General features: G+C 38.8%; 1 protein-coding gene across 1 annotated transcript in view; it reads left to right on the plus strand.

The window, feature by feature from the left end:
* jub (LIM domain-containing protein jub) overlaps nt 1-15235 on the plus strand; it is a 165286-nt gene that overhangs the window by 123595 nt on the left and 26456 nt on the right. Inside the window, exons 4-5 of the mRNA XM_067146231.2 lie at nt 1333-1395; nt 4608-4738. Of these exons, the coding sequence (XP_067002332.1) occupies nt 1333-1395; nt 4608-4738 (194 nt within the window). The remainder of the gene's footprint in view (nt 1-1332; nt 1396-4607; nt 4739-15235) is intronic.

Below are 15235 nucleotides of genomic sequence, written 5' to 3' on the forward strand. Positions count from 1 at the left end.
TCTTGTCATAGTTTTAATTTACTATTTGTTAGAACTGTGTAGGACAATTTGTAGATTTGTTCACTCATTTATAAGAGATGGGTCTGTCTTGGACCAGGCTTCTTTAAAGCTTACTGCCCGAGCGCTTTAATCAATGAGTGTTTGAAGGAACCAAACTTGAAGAGATGCTCAACTTGACTGAACAAATGAGTCCACCGAACTGTCCATGCTGTCTGATCACAAGAGCAGAAACAAGTCTGGACAGATTGATCAACTCGGAAACTCGGAAGTTCAAGTGAATCCTCACTCATTGATACACTGTTGCCACTTGCATGGGTCCTTGACATATTATCATTGTACAGCCTTTCTCTTTGCACCATCACTGCATATAACACACGTGATGCACACACGTCAAGCAGAAACAAGGCAGTGATTTGCATTTTGATCACCCACTGAGTGACTGAACAACTCGGTGGACCGGTATACTGAGCCTTTTATCAAGTTTCGGGTGTAGGGTAACATACACAGCCCATTGTTCAAATATCTCTCGCTTAGACTGAGAAGCAGTAAGTCTGGTATGAGTCTGTCTGGGCTAGTTTATTTATGAATCTTGGTCTCATCGTTCTAGTAACAGGTTCGTTCTCTGATCAGACGAACTGAGTTGCAGAAGTGGAGAAGTATAATATGACAGAATGAGCTCAGACTCGCTTATTGCACAACTGTACTGTTTGTACTTAAATCTTAGCAATGATTAATGGCACAAATTATTCTCGACATTAATCTCCTTACTCTTCAGTAACTTCTCATATTTTTACTCCATGCATGCACAGCATTTAATATAAGTGATACTTTTAGTGTTACCTCTTTTTTGAGAGGTCAGGAGGGAGCTTCTTTGGTTCTGGTAGTACTTCTAACTGAATGGTACTGAAACTGAAATTGAATTGATATTATGATTGATCAAAATGAATTTTCCAAACTTTTCTTAATTATTTATAGTACATTTTAGCCCACATTTGTCTTTAATATACTGTATTTATCATGTCTTGTTGTGACTTATGCCTTTATATTTGTTTTAGGATAACTGCACAATGAAGAGAAAATTATACACCAGCTGTAAATATATTGCAAGATATTGATAATTTTAATTTGAAACTGGATCTTGAAGATGCTAGATTATGTTACTTTGAGTTAAATATGTAATTATTTTTACAGGGACACAATACAGCCAAGTAAATATGCAGTTGGTAGTTGGGAACTTAAGCTTATGCTGGAGCAAAATTGTGTGCAATTTCTTGATTATTTCCCTCATGATAATTGCAGTTTATAATGTTTCTGTGTTTGTTGTGTTTTCAGTATTCTGGCTTCCAACAGACAGCAGAAAAATGTGCCATCTGTGGTCATCTCATCATGGAAATGGTAATGGACAGCATACAAGTAACCAGTTATAACTTTTTTTTGAAAATACATTTCAATTTATATTATTTGTGTACCAGCCCACCTGGTGGCACTGATCATTAAGGGGAGTAAGAGTACTCGACTAAGAGTGCCACATAATAGAACACACACAACACCTTTCAAGAGGAAACAGCAGGGCAACTGTCTGTACATTGGAACAATTTGGCAAATTCAAACACTTTCCATACAAACAATGCTAATTGTTGTCATCTGAGAAGAGTTTCACTTCAACATTTTACTTCAATTCAATAGAACATATAAACATCATGAATAACTTTCAAGATTTTAAATCACCATTATATATTTTAACTTCATTTGGCTTTAGATTATACCTTTAAAATGGTTTTGTTTCTAAGTGTGTATTCCATATAGATCACAAGTTTGGTGCTCATGATACTGTTAAAATGAGACTTTATTAATTTAAAATCTATATCTGTAAAAATAATTTTAAGTGTTATCCTTGTCATTTATGCTAAGTCTCTTAAGGAGCTAAATATACCTACATAGGAGAATCACCATTATATTTTAACTTCATCTGACTTTAGATCATATTTTTAAAGATGGTTTTGTTTCTAAGTGTGTATCTCATATAAATTACAAATTTGATGCTCATGATATTATTAAGACTAAAGACTTTATAATTATTTTAAAAACTATATCTGCACAAATCATTTTAAGTTTTATCCTTGTCATTTTATGTTAACTCTTTTAAGGAACAGAAGATGTCTCCATAGGAGATGAAACATGCATTCCATAAAAATAATACATAAAGATACTGTATGTTAAAAGTGTTGAATAGTGGACCTTTTCACTTGACAGTTGGATATTTTGTCAACATGGATATTGCAGTAAAATGAAATTCATCAATTGTAGTAACTTCAGTAATGCTTACAAGATACACGTTTTCCTTGATGTAGTTGAACCATCACTTCTTGAGATAACCTTGGGATTGAGATCCTCTAGTATCAAATTGGAGGACGGTATGTGTCATTGAGTCTGCAGGGCTTTGGACAACATGACCACACCATCTAAGTCGTGCTACTAGCATCTTCTCTGGAATAGGTGTTAATCCCTATTGCCTTTGGACATTCTCATTTCTGACATGGTCCAATCTTGTAAGACCCAATGACCAACGCAACATTTTCATCTCCATACCATGTAAAACTGTTCGTGCTTTTTTGTTCTACGCCAGCATTACGACCCATAGAGATGCAATTGGTCGGACCATGGATTTGTAGAAGTTTCCTTCCAGGCGAGTGGGAATTTTCTTGTCACATAGCACACCAGTGACCTACCAGTGACCTGACCATATAGCATTTACTTGTGCTCGGGTGTCTGGTGATATCTCTCCGTCTGAGGTGATGAGTGATCCAAGGTATTTAAATTGGTTAGCTTTAACTAGGTCATACCTGTCAATGTGAATGGTACCTTCAGTCTGTGATGTTAAGGTGCAAGCCATATTCCCCTAAATGGTCTTTCCAAATTTGCAGGAGATTTTCTAAATTCCTTTAGGATTGATCCGCAAGGAACAAATCACCAGCTTATAAAATGGTCCATGGATATGGCGTCTGGATGTCAGCTGTGACTGTGTCCATACATGGGATAAATAAGAGAGGTGACATTGCTGAACCCTGATGAATCCCAGTCTTGATCGGAAATGAGAGTGAGATCCCTGGTAAACAGTGAATCACATTGGTGACGTTGTGATAGAGAAGTTGTGTCAATTGCACGTAAGCTTCTGGAACATTATGAAATCGGAAGACTTTCCAAATAAGCTTATGTGGTACAGTATCTGTTCAAAAGCCTTCTCTAAGTCCAAAAAGGCTAGGTGTAGAGGTTTGTTTTTCTCTCTGTTTCTCTACAAGAAGATGGATTGTATGAATAGCATTAGTTGTACTGATCCCTTTGACAAAGCCGCGTTGGTTTGTAGAAATTTGTACAACGCTGCATAGGCAATGATCAAGAATAAGTTAAAAAATCTTCGTCGTCTGACATGATAAACATCACCTTTGCCTTTCCAGATAGGGACTGTAGTGCTGGTCAGCCAAATTGTAGATCATGGAGAATTCTGTTAAACAGCTTCATGAGAATCTCAGCTCCACGCTGTCCAAGGATCTTCCAGATAGTTGTTCAGATTGGAACTAGCAATATGTGGATGATGCAGTGTTATGTACAATGTCACTATAAACATTTCTTGGAATGGTCAATCAATGTTCCAATTCCCGACGCGTAGAAATCATCTCTAGCGCTATGTAACCACCTGGAGACAGCTGCTTTCACCTTCTCATTGTGTCAGACTTGTGGTGCGAGTAATGATCAGTGTCCAGTCTGCAAGCCTGTACTAAGGGCTTCTATTTCTAACTATCACTGTGGCCTCCTCTGTGCTTCTTACCTTGCAATGATTAAAAACCAAGTATAACATGACATTGAAATTATTGAAAAACCAGTAAATTAATCCTCTTCGAGGACTCGTGACTGACAAAGGAAGTGTCCGAAGTGACATTCAGATTCTAATGAGACTTTGTATGATAATAGTCATGTTCAACTGCAGTCCTGCTGTGAAAATTGTTTTCTTTTTTTCAACTTTCAATTTTATAGGTTTTACAAAGGGTTAAAAATTTGGGGGCTGGAATCATTCGCCTGCTCGTGTCAACACCCCGACCTGGCAGTAGCTGGACTAGGGGAAATGAAAATGATGAGTATGATTAGCTTGGTCGAGTTGCAAATATTTCTTCTTCCTTCATTAATTACTTAACTATTATCGTATAGTTAGGAACTCTGTTGCAGTCTTTTCAGCAGAATGTAGACAGCATGAATCGTGAAGTCATGAGAATGAAGCAGGTTGATTTTTTAACAGTTGTTTTAATATTGACCTTGATACAGTTTACCAAGAAGTAGGAAGGGATTGGCATTAGGTAGTAAGCTAACATGGAGGTAATGTCTCAAAGGTATAGGTTTTCTCTACTGTCTGAGCAATTGTTTCTACTTTGGAATGTGCTTTTCCATCATTGTGTGGCCATAAGATCTGCCTATTTTTTGAGATTTCTGGTTTTTATCAGGTGTACGTCATTTAAAATTTTATAAAAGGAAACGGTAATATTACAGCAACTTAATTTCATTAGGTCACAAAGTGTCAATTAATTTTAAACTTGGCATTATTTTTTTATTTTCAGATCCTGCAAGCTATGGGAAAGTCATACCATCCAGGTTGTTTTCGCTGCTGTGTTTGTAATGAATGTTTGGATGGTGTACCATTCACTGTCGATGTGGATAACAAAATCTACTGTGTTAATGACTATCACAGGTAAAGAAAATATCTGGATATATTTCTTTATTTACTAGGTAAAGTGTTTTAGGAATTTCATTGTGCCGAATATTGTAGACCAAATCTTCCAATGCTCGGTTCAGATCTTGGAATGAGTGTAACAGCAAATACATTTTCAGATTTAGCATCCTGTCTGTTTAAGAACCTTGCCAGGCTGAGTGGCTCAGACTGTTAAGATGCTGGCTTTCCCTGAGCCCAAGTTGGCAGGTTCGATCACATACTTCAGCTCCTTGTAGATAGATGTCCTGGCACGTAAAAGAACTCCTGCGGGGCAAAATTCCAACACCTCGGCGTCCCCGAAAACTGTAAAAATAGTTATTGAAACTTAAAACCAATATTGTAGCACTTTTTGGCAATACAAATAATAATAATAATAATAATAATAATAATAATAATAATAATAATAATAATAATAATGAAAATAGAAATATGGAATTAAAACAAAATTAACACTATGTTCGAGATGCGAAAACTTTAATTTACAGGTCTACCAAACGACAACTACGGAAGGACGTGGAAGGTGGAAGGAACCCTACTAGGCCATGAGATCGTATTTCGTTGTGGGGAAAGAAAGGCACACTCGATTACCCTCAAACTCAAATATATTAACAAATAACACCTGTAAAATAAAGGAACAGAACAAGATCAAATTAATGGGTCAAATAAACAAGGTACATAATAGAAATAAAATATAGGAAACTCAATCATCAAAAGTTACCAGTGTTTCGCCCAGAGTGCGGCATGGGCTCATCAGTTTGATACCACACCTTTTCCAAGACACTGGCCGGCTAGCACGCCGGTAGCGACACCACTTTTTTAAAATTTTATTCGGGGGGCCCCCCGAAGCCTGCTCCCCCCACGTGACCATCGACTCAATCTACATGGCCTCCGACATGCTATTAGTTCTAAGAAGAGAAAGATAGCAGGGAGGAGTGGGAGTGTGATACTACAGGAGTATCTGCCTGTCACCATGCTCAGCATGTTAGCAGGCCAGATGTGGTGGTGGGTATCAATAGCTGTGTAATCGGGTAGTAAGGGTCAGGAAAAAAACACATAGGCAGAAATAGAAAGACGCCTACATGTAAAACCTGACATTTTGTAGATAGTACATACAAGGATTTGGTTCTGGAAAGGTCCAGGTAATTGCGTTAGTTGGGAATAGGTATCATGCTCAAGTCATAAGTCTATTCCGCACCGGTCCAGTTATTCAGGGGATAAGTCCTTCTGGGCACTGCTGTGGCTAGCGCGGGCCTTGTCGGCTGCGGAGCCATGCGTCAAGTACCACTAGGGCCCGCCGCACAGCGCCACCTCCTTGGGATCTCTCATACCCAGTCTCCGATCCCGGAGAACGAGGCCAAGCCCGCTGAGGCGGGGGCCTCCTGGAAGGGGGTGGGTCATGACGCCAGGCCTCCTTCCTCTCTGCCCATGCCATGGCCCGGTATACAGGGCAACTGCGATGGGAGGCCGGTTGGCCCCCCGCGCAGTTGGCGCACACCGGCGTTTCCATAAGTGTAGCGCAGGCCGTGTAATGATGATCACCACCACAGTGGTTGCACCTCACATGGAGCCCACAGCTGACCTGATGTTGGCCCCACCTCAGACAGCGGAAACACTGCAAGGGATGTTGAGGGGGGACGTTTCAATCTCACCTGATTGCAGCTACCTGCTGAGGTCCTCTCCCGATTGGCTCCTCCGTCGACTGCTGTCCTGGGAACAGTCCTAGGTTGCGGCTGGTTGGCCCTCTCCTGGTGGGCCGGCGTCGTCTTCTTCTTCCTCCTGGTTTGGGGGCGTCGTCGTCTCCTCCCCGGGGGGTTTCTTCTCGGCAGGGGAGGAGGCCATGACCTGGTGGCCCTCCTCCCGGCCTGGTGACCCCGGTGTAGCTGGCGGTCCCGCTGTGTCGCCGTCTTCTCCCTCCTCCTGGCTGGCGGTGGTGGCGTCGGTCGGCGCTGACACCTGACAGCGTTCTCTGTCCTGTAGGGCGCTTATCGATGTCTGCACCTCGACTGACTCGCTGGCAGGCAGGGCCTGGACGGCAGCCTCTGAACGCCAGGGGGCGTCCTCCTCTACTGCCGAGGTGCCGTCCGCCGTCTGGAGCGCTTTCCTGGATTGCGCCCGGGTGATAGGTCCTTCCTGGTAGGCCTTGGTCTGCGTCCACTTTGAGAAGGTGGTCCATGGAAGAGCGATCTGCGTCCACTTCGCCGTGCCGAGACCCTCAGCCTGGGTCGCACAGTCGCGGTGCCAGGGGGCGGCGTGCTCCACCTCCGTAGTGGCGAGCGACACCACTGCAAGCCATACATCTGATAACCACAATGCAGTGCCGACGAACTAGGGGAGAATTGCATCTCCACTTGCTATATTGCCCTCCCGGGCTAGCATGACCAAAATATGGCTTCCGATTGAGATAGCTTGAAATAAAATTCAGGAAGCTCAATCGTCAAAAGTTACCAGTGTTTTGCCCAGAGTCCGCTCACTAAGTTGCTCAAAAGCGAAAGACCACAAGTAAGGTACGCTCTCACGGATGTACCCAGAAACCGGAAATCGTGCGATCACGAGTAGACCAATGAGGACATTGAATTTCCCCAGACCTCCGTATTTACCAATTAAAAATTAATATACAGGCCAATTAGAATACATTTCATTACATCAGCAAAGTTCTTGATGTTTCGATTGCGACACAGAAATTTAAAACGCGATTACACAAATACAACATACAGAATTTCTTCCCAATTTCAATAATCAAAATGTTATACAGTTAACAGATTTTCAATTTTAAACTGTCTGTACTGCTCATAGGTTTCTTTTCTACAGTAAATCCAAAATAATATTTTAAACAGCATAGTAAACATTAAGTCCGATGTCCATCTTGTACGCATAATTTCTTCAAGTTGCATAAATAATTTTCTTCTTCACTCATCCAAGTAATACAACAAGAAAAACAATGTAATAACTTTATATAACATAAAACGAGATTCTGAACTCATGATTCTTCTTTCAGTCCTCATCAAATACTGCCAACACAGGTCACAAATAATAATAATAATAATAATAATAATAATAATAATAATAATAATAATAATAATAATAATAATTATCATTAAAGAATAATTTGTAATACATAGTAGAATTATGAAAAGGAGGCTTATTCCACCATGATGGCCATTGCCTCAGTAGTATATTATATTTATAAAGCATAGTAGAATGCTTATGATTTAGCATGTAGTGTACAGGATCTTTTTCTTACACAATGATTTTCTGGGGTACACCATAATTTACAGTGGAAGTCCGCTATAGCAAGTACGGCATATAACGAGAACCCTGTTATAACGTCAGATTTTCTCTGTCCCTTGAAAATTCCTATATTGAACTGTGTATTATCCTTCGGTTACAGCGAGAGCCCTATCACTGTTGCATCCATTATTACGAGCAGTTAAGTGTGCATGATTATTTTTTCGTTAAAGATATTTATGCACCCAGCCATTATATTGCATGCGATCAATCATCTTCGGTATTGTTTCTTAGCTATGTCTCCTAGCGAGCTGCTGTTCCGTAAAGAAAAATGGAAATGAAAGAGGAGAACATGTTTTCGTAATAAATGCGCAAATAACGTGTTTGGTAGTAGTTGTTAACTCGTTAAAAATAAGGGTTGAGGTAAACGATCACTTCATTTTATGCTAAATACTGCAGTTAAGTAAGAATGGGATACACCTCAAGATATGGCAGAGTGCATCATTGATTTCAGAGGTTAGTTTATATTTTTATGCATCTGGTTAAATTTCGGAAAGGCTATTATGATGTAAATTTGTACCGAGATGGTTAATCCTTTCTCTACTGGCGCTTGAAATATGTTTTCATGATAGCCGGGCTGAGTGGCTCAGACGGTTGAGGTGCTGGTCTTCTGAACCCAACTTGGCAGGCTCGATGCTGGCTCAGTCCGGTGGGTACTCAAATACGTCAGCCTCATGTTGGTAGATTTACTGGCACATAAAAGAACTCCTGCAGGACTACTAAATTCCAGCACCTCGGCATCTCAAAAAACCGTAAAATGTAGTTAGTGGGACCTAAAGCAAATAACATTATTATAGTTTTCATGATACATATAGTATGGTTGAGTTAGATTGGGTGACGCTGTTTGAATTAAAAACTGAAACGTTTGCCACAAAATGCGATCGATCATCTTCAGTACTGTATCGTTTTCTCGCTATGTGCACTTGCGAGCTCTTCGAAGGCGATGTTGGAGTTTTGATTAGTAATACCCATTAACTGTTGTTCCATAAAGAAAATTAGAAATAAAAGAGAACATGTTTTCGTAACAAATATGTAAATAGCGTGGTCGATAGCAGTTGTTAACTCGTTAGAAATAAAGGCTAAGTAAATGATCGCTTAATTTTAATACTCTACATTGAAATTAAATAAGAATGCATCACTGATTTCAGAGGTTAGTTTATATTTTCTTACGTCCAGATAAATTTCGGTAAGGCTATTCCCATGTAAATTTATATCGAGAAGGTTATAACTTTTCTACTGGTGCTTGATATATGTTTTCATGGTACTTATGCATTTAAGTTTGGTTTGGTGATGCTGTTTGAATAAGAAAACTCAAGCGTTTGCCACAAAATGTGACCTCTGGTATAGTTTTCTTGCTATGTGGCCTTGCAAGCTGTTCCAAGGCGATGTCAGAGTCGATTAGTAATATCCGTCAACTGCTGTTCTCTAAAAGGAAATTCAAAATCAATGAGGGTAAGACGTTTTCGTAATAAATGCCTAAATGACGTGGCTGATAGCAGTTGTTAACTCGTTAGAAAAAAAGCTGAAGTAAACGATAGCTTAATTTTAATGTTATATACTGAAATTAAGTAAGAATGTGTAACACCTCAAGGTATGGCACAGTATATCACCGATTTCAGAGGTTAGATTATATTTTCTTGTGTCTAGTTAAGTTTCGGAAAGGCTATTCTGATCTAAATTTGTAGCGAGGAGGTTATCTCTGTGTGCGCTTGAAATATGTTTTACCAGGCGAGTTGGCCTTGCAGTTAGGAGTGTGCAGCTGTGAGTTCATATCTGGGAGATAGTGGGTTCGAACCCCACTGTCAGCAGCTCTGAAGATGGTTTTCTGTGGTTTCCCATTTTCACACCTGGTAAGTGCTGGGGCTCTACCTTAATTAAGGCCACGGCCGCTTCCTTTCCTGTCCCATCGTTGCCATAAGACCCATCTGTGTTGGTGCGACGTAAAGCAACTAGCAAAGAAATATGTTTTCATGATACTTATACGGTTAGGTTAGGTGACGCTGTTTGAAGAAGAAAACTGAAACGTTTGCCACAGAGGCCTCTGGAGTATAATAATTTCATGTGGCTATTTCTAGCTGAATGCAGCCCTTGTAAGGCAGACCCTCCGATGAGGGTGGGCGGCATCTGCCGTGTATAATTAACTGCGTGTTATTGTGGTGGAGGATAGTGTTACGTGTGGTGTATGAGTTGCAGGGAGGTTGGGGACAGCACAAACACTGAGCCCCTGGGCCACTAGAAATAACCAGTGAAGGTTAAAATCCCTGACCCGGCCAGGAATTGAACCTGGGACCCTCTGAACCGAAGGCCAGTACGTTGACCATTCAGCCAACGAGTCGGACGCCTCTGGAGTGATTCTATATATTTTTCAGAATGAAATTAAACATCCGCTTTCACGTATCAGATTTAAAAAAATAACAAATGAGTAAGTCGGAGTGTAGATATTATCATAGTCACAAAGACGCACACGCGAGATACTGTCAGTTGTGTATACTGTTTTATTTACAAGTTATGTACGTTAATAGTTGCACATCAAATGAACCACCATCTTGAACTGAATCGACTGCACATTAGCATGTCGACCAACTATGGAACGCTACCAATACAACATAACCACAACTCAACTAATGACTTTCATTAATAACTCAACTCTTCTCAACAACCCAAGACTCTCCTTTATATACCTTGCCTGGCCAGGCTTTCAGAAAAGTAAGACACAACGTGCTTTCTCGTATCTTCTCGGGTCTCCAGTACCTATATACAAATGAATCTACAAATGAATAGAACATTCTGTAAAACTCGAGTGACAAAGGTGCATTGTTCTAGACTATTGCCGTGTGTTATACAACATTACATTGAATTTATACATCGTATTTACAGGTAATAATAAAATATATACTATTAATTACGTGTTCTTACATTAAATAAAGTCATATTAATGAACATACAGCAGAAGTATTGTGACATAACCTCACATGTTCTGTTACACAAGACAAATCATAAAATACACAAATAATAAATTATATGACCACGATTTATACCAAATAGTGTCTGTACTGACAACCTGTCATACATAACTACGTAGATAATAATAATAATAATAATAATAATAATAATAATAATAATAATAATAATAATAATAATAATAATAATAATAATAATAATAATAATAGATGTAAACAACTGCATAGCCACACCTCACAAGTCATGATGATGATGATAACACCACCTACTAATCGAGCTTGATATTTTCACCCATGGGTTTAAAGAATTTTTTCCAAGTTATACTAGCCCATTACACACTTACATCAGTATCTTCCATGAAAATGCAAGTTTTGAACTAACTGATCGGCATTTCATACCGATTTTAATGTGTATGTGTTTTTTCTGACTTTTACACAAAAACTGGATATAACGATAATCAGCTATAACGAGTAAATTTTTCGCCGTTGTGAATTCTCGCTATAACGGACTTCTACTGTATGTATGTCTACCCCTTAGTCCCAATTCTTGGTATAGGGTCAAGTGTGAGGTGAGATATGGCATGTTTTTATGGCCGGATCCCCTTCTTGTTACCAGTCTCAGTTCAGTAGCTAATGATGGTGAATGAAATGGGGCCCAGGATTGGCTGTAGCCTATGAACAGGAATTGTCCCAGTATTTACCTGGAAGTGAAAATTGGGAAACCACAGAAAACTATTCTCAGGTCTTACGAACCTAACAAATGGCATGCATGGTTTGGTTCACGTACCTGTCAGCTTGCATTTGGGATATAGTGGTTTTGATCTCACTGTTGGCAGCCCTGAAAATGGTTTTCTGTGGTTTCCCATTTTCACACGCTAATCAAGGCCACAGTTACTTCCTTCCCACTTCTAGCCTTTTCTTGCCACATCATTGCCTTAGAACCTATCTGTGTTGATGTGATGTAAAGCAAATTGTAAAGGGGAAAAAATAAAGACAGATGATGGTGGAGTTTGAATCCACTCATCTCTCCAGTGCAGATTGTTTGGCACCATAGGCATAGCATGTTAACATGCATGGCTACTCTGCCTGGTACAGCATTATGCTTAACTAAGTATAAGTCCAATGTGAACAATTCATAAAGATCTGAGCCCCCACATGTGTACAACTAACAGTTAAATAATTTTTGAGCTTAAATTATTCCATGCCCCTTTGTCATAAACCAAAAATTAGTGAAATACAATATTTGTCTTCAAAATAACAACACTATAAACAGGACAAGAGCTATCAAAGCTGTTTTTATAGTGCAGCTTTGTTGTAGAAAGTCCAGATAGTTCTTTTGAAGCATATATTCATCTGGAATTGGCCTAATGCAATACTTTCTGAGAAATGAACGATATTCCGGCACCCAAAATTTGTTCTACAGAATATTTACAGCTTGAAATAATAACAATAAGTTAATATATTAATTTGACCACCTAATCAATACAATAAGTCTTGTCTTTGTTGATTTACATTGACATGTTAATTAAAATGGTACATGTTTCGCCTTGTATATAGGCATCATCAGCCATTACCTTAACCTTGAAATAAAATCAGGCACCTGATTTTCCTTGAAGAGACTTGAACGGAAATTAACATATGGTAAAAAACTAGTACAATGTTGGTTTTAAAGATATTACAATGAGTGAGGAGTTTACAATTGGTGAAAGTATTTACAATATTGAAATTGGAAGGCTACTATTGTAAGTAAAATGAACAGAGCTATAAAATGATGTTGACCGACCAGCAGTTACATTTAGGCAGTGACGAGAATGACGATCGAAATCGTATTTATTCAAAAAACAATGTTGAATAAAATAATGTCGAAGGATGGTCAAGTGACCTGTAATTATTTGTTTACATGAGATAAAAGTTGAAAGTTGGGTTCGAGCCCCACTGTCGGCAGCCCTGAAGATGGTTTTCCGTGGCTTCCCATTTTCACACCAGGGAAATGCCGGGGCTGTACCTTAATTAAGGCCACGGCCGCTTCCTTCCACTTCCTAGGCCTTTCCTGTCCCATTGTCACCATAAGACGTAAAGCAAAAAAAAAAAAGTTGAAAGTCAAACGCATATGGTGAAGTTCAGGTTCACTTTGTGAAAAAATAGGAAGTTGAAGTTGAAGGTTGATGAACGATGTTTAAATTGGACCTCTATGGACCATTGCAATTTGATATGATGCTAAAACGTTGTTAAGAATATGGGTTTATTGACATGCTGGTCGAAAAGGCAATGTGACAGTTAAATCATTTGGCGATGGTGAGGGTAACTTGTAATGTTGTAACGTTATGAGCTAAAAGTTATTGACGACTTTCGAGTTCTTACTACGAGATAACAAATGATTTAACTGTCACATTGCCTTTTCGGCCAGCATGCCAATTTAAACATCGTTCTTCAACCTTCAACTTCCTTGCGGCTGGCAATGTCCCACGTTGACACTATTCTGCCCATTCCACCAGAGGCAGTTCACGACGGTCTAGGAGGTCTAGTTTTAGGGTTCACTCGTTCAGAGAGAGGTGAACACTCGAGTTAGTAGAGATGTCACTTGACGTTTGGAAGACTTTTTATTTTTCCTATGAAGGGATTAAAGAAATGTGTTACTATCGAGTGGAATGTCAATGAGATCACACATGAACAGTTCTTTAATGAAATAAACTTGTCACTGAATATTTTGAACATAAAGAAACTTTTCTTCTTCCTATGTTCATAGAATAGAACACGTACTTTGGCGTAAATTTCACTCGGCACGTTCTATAGTTTACACACACAAGAAATACTGTTGTTAATTATGCACTTCACTGTTTGTTACTAGAGAACGTAATTGTTTAAATTGTTTACGCTGTTCGTTGCAAGAGAACACAAAAGCATGTTTTAACACTGTTCCATGACTGTTAATAAATATTTACAGATTTTTCTATCACCTTTTAATTCATAATTTTACGATAATAACTTCGCTAAGATTTATGAAGTTAAATACCTGCATGATAAATTAGTCCTCTTTAGACATAAACGAAAATAACACTTCGAAATACTATTTACAGTAATGTGCATTTAGTCCCATTCGCTAATATTTACATTCAAGGACACATATAAATCAATTTAGTCCCGTTCACTATATTTATCACGTACTAAACTGAATTGTGGAGTCAAATATTCCAACATTTGAGTCTACACAAATAAAAGCACAAGTCTAAATGCACTGTCTCTAGAAAGTTATGATTATTATCACTTGAAAGATATGAGTTATATTGCACTGTCTCTAAAATATTATCATCACCACTTGTAAAATACAAGTTCTTATGCACTGTCTCTACAGAATAAAAGCAGAAGTTTGAATGAACCGTCTCAATGTTTAAAGTTCCACACGGTTATGATATACGATCTGAATTATAAGTTAAATGTCTCCGTCACATTTAAAATCACTTAGGAATACAAGTTCGAACAACTCTACCAAGCTACACAGAAATATTTCTATCAGCTGTCACAGTGCACTTTGTTGAATTTGTTCAACACACTTTCGTACTATCACAATGGAGAATCCCCAACAGCCAACTGGCATGGCTAGGCTGTGAAATATCACTGGTGATTAGGCCTTCTCATCCTGTCCTTTTTATACAAAACTTGTCATGTGCAGCACGGAATTCTACAATCGTTCCAACCTATTATAACTTTGTTGATTCCGCACAAGTTTTCCTGAAATTAAGTAGTTATGTAGGTTTGAGTATGGGCTACATGATGGTGTACTTGTTATAATTATACGATTATTATTATTATTATTATTATTATTATTATTATTATTATTATTATTATTATTATTATTATTATTATTATTATTATTATGTAGTAGTAGTAGTAGTAGTAGTAGTTATTAATCATTGAAATAATAAAATAATCTTATCTGACGATAAGTATCCTTGAGCGATTGGCTGCGAGCTCGTTCAAAGTTTGCTAGTCGGGTTGACTCTCTTCGCGCGCAGCGTGTTTTGAACTTGAAATACTTCAAATAGAACGCTGAACCAGTGTTTCCGGTACAATACACTCGTCAGCAGTCGCTACTTATTTTATAAATGAATCGCCTGCCGTGCACTCATCACACATGCGGTCATTAGAAGTGTATTGACAGAAATATTGTAGGATCTCGTGAAACCACGCATTCTCATAACTCGGCAAGCTCTCAGCATCTTATTAACAGTCT

The sequence above is a fragment of the Anabrus simplex genome, chromosome 4, assembly GCF_040414725.1.
Source record: "Anabrus simplex isolate iqAnaSimp1 chromosome 4, ASM4041472v1, whole genome shotgun sequence".
Lineage (NCBI taxonomy): Eukaryota > Metazoa > Arthropoda > Insecta > Orthoptera > Tettigoniidae > Anabrus > Anabrus simplex.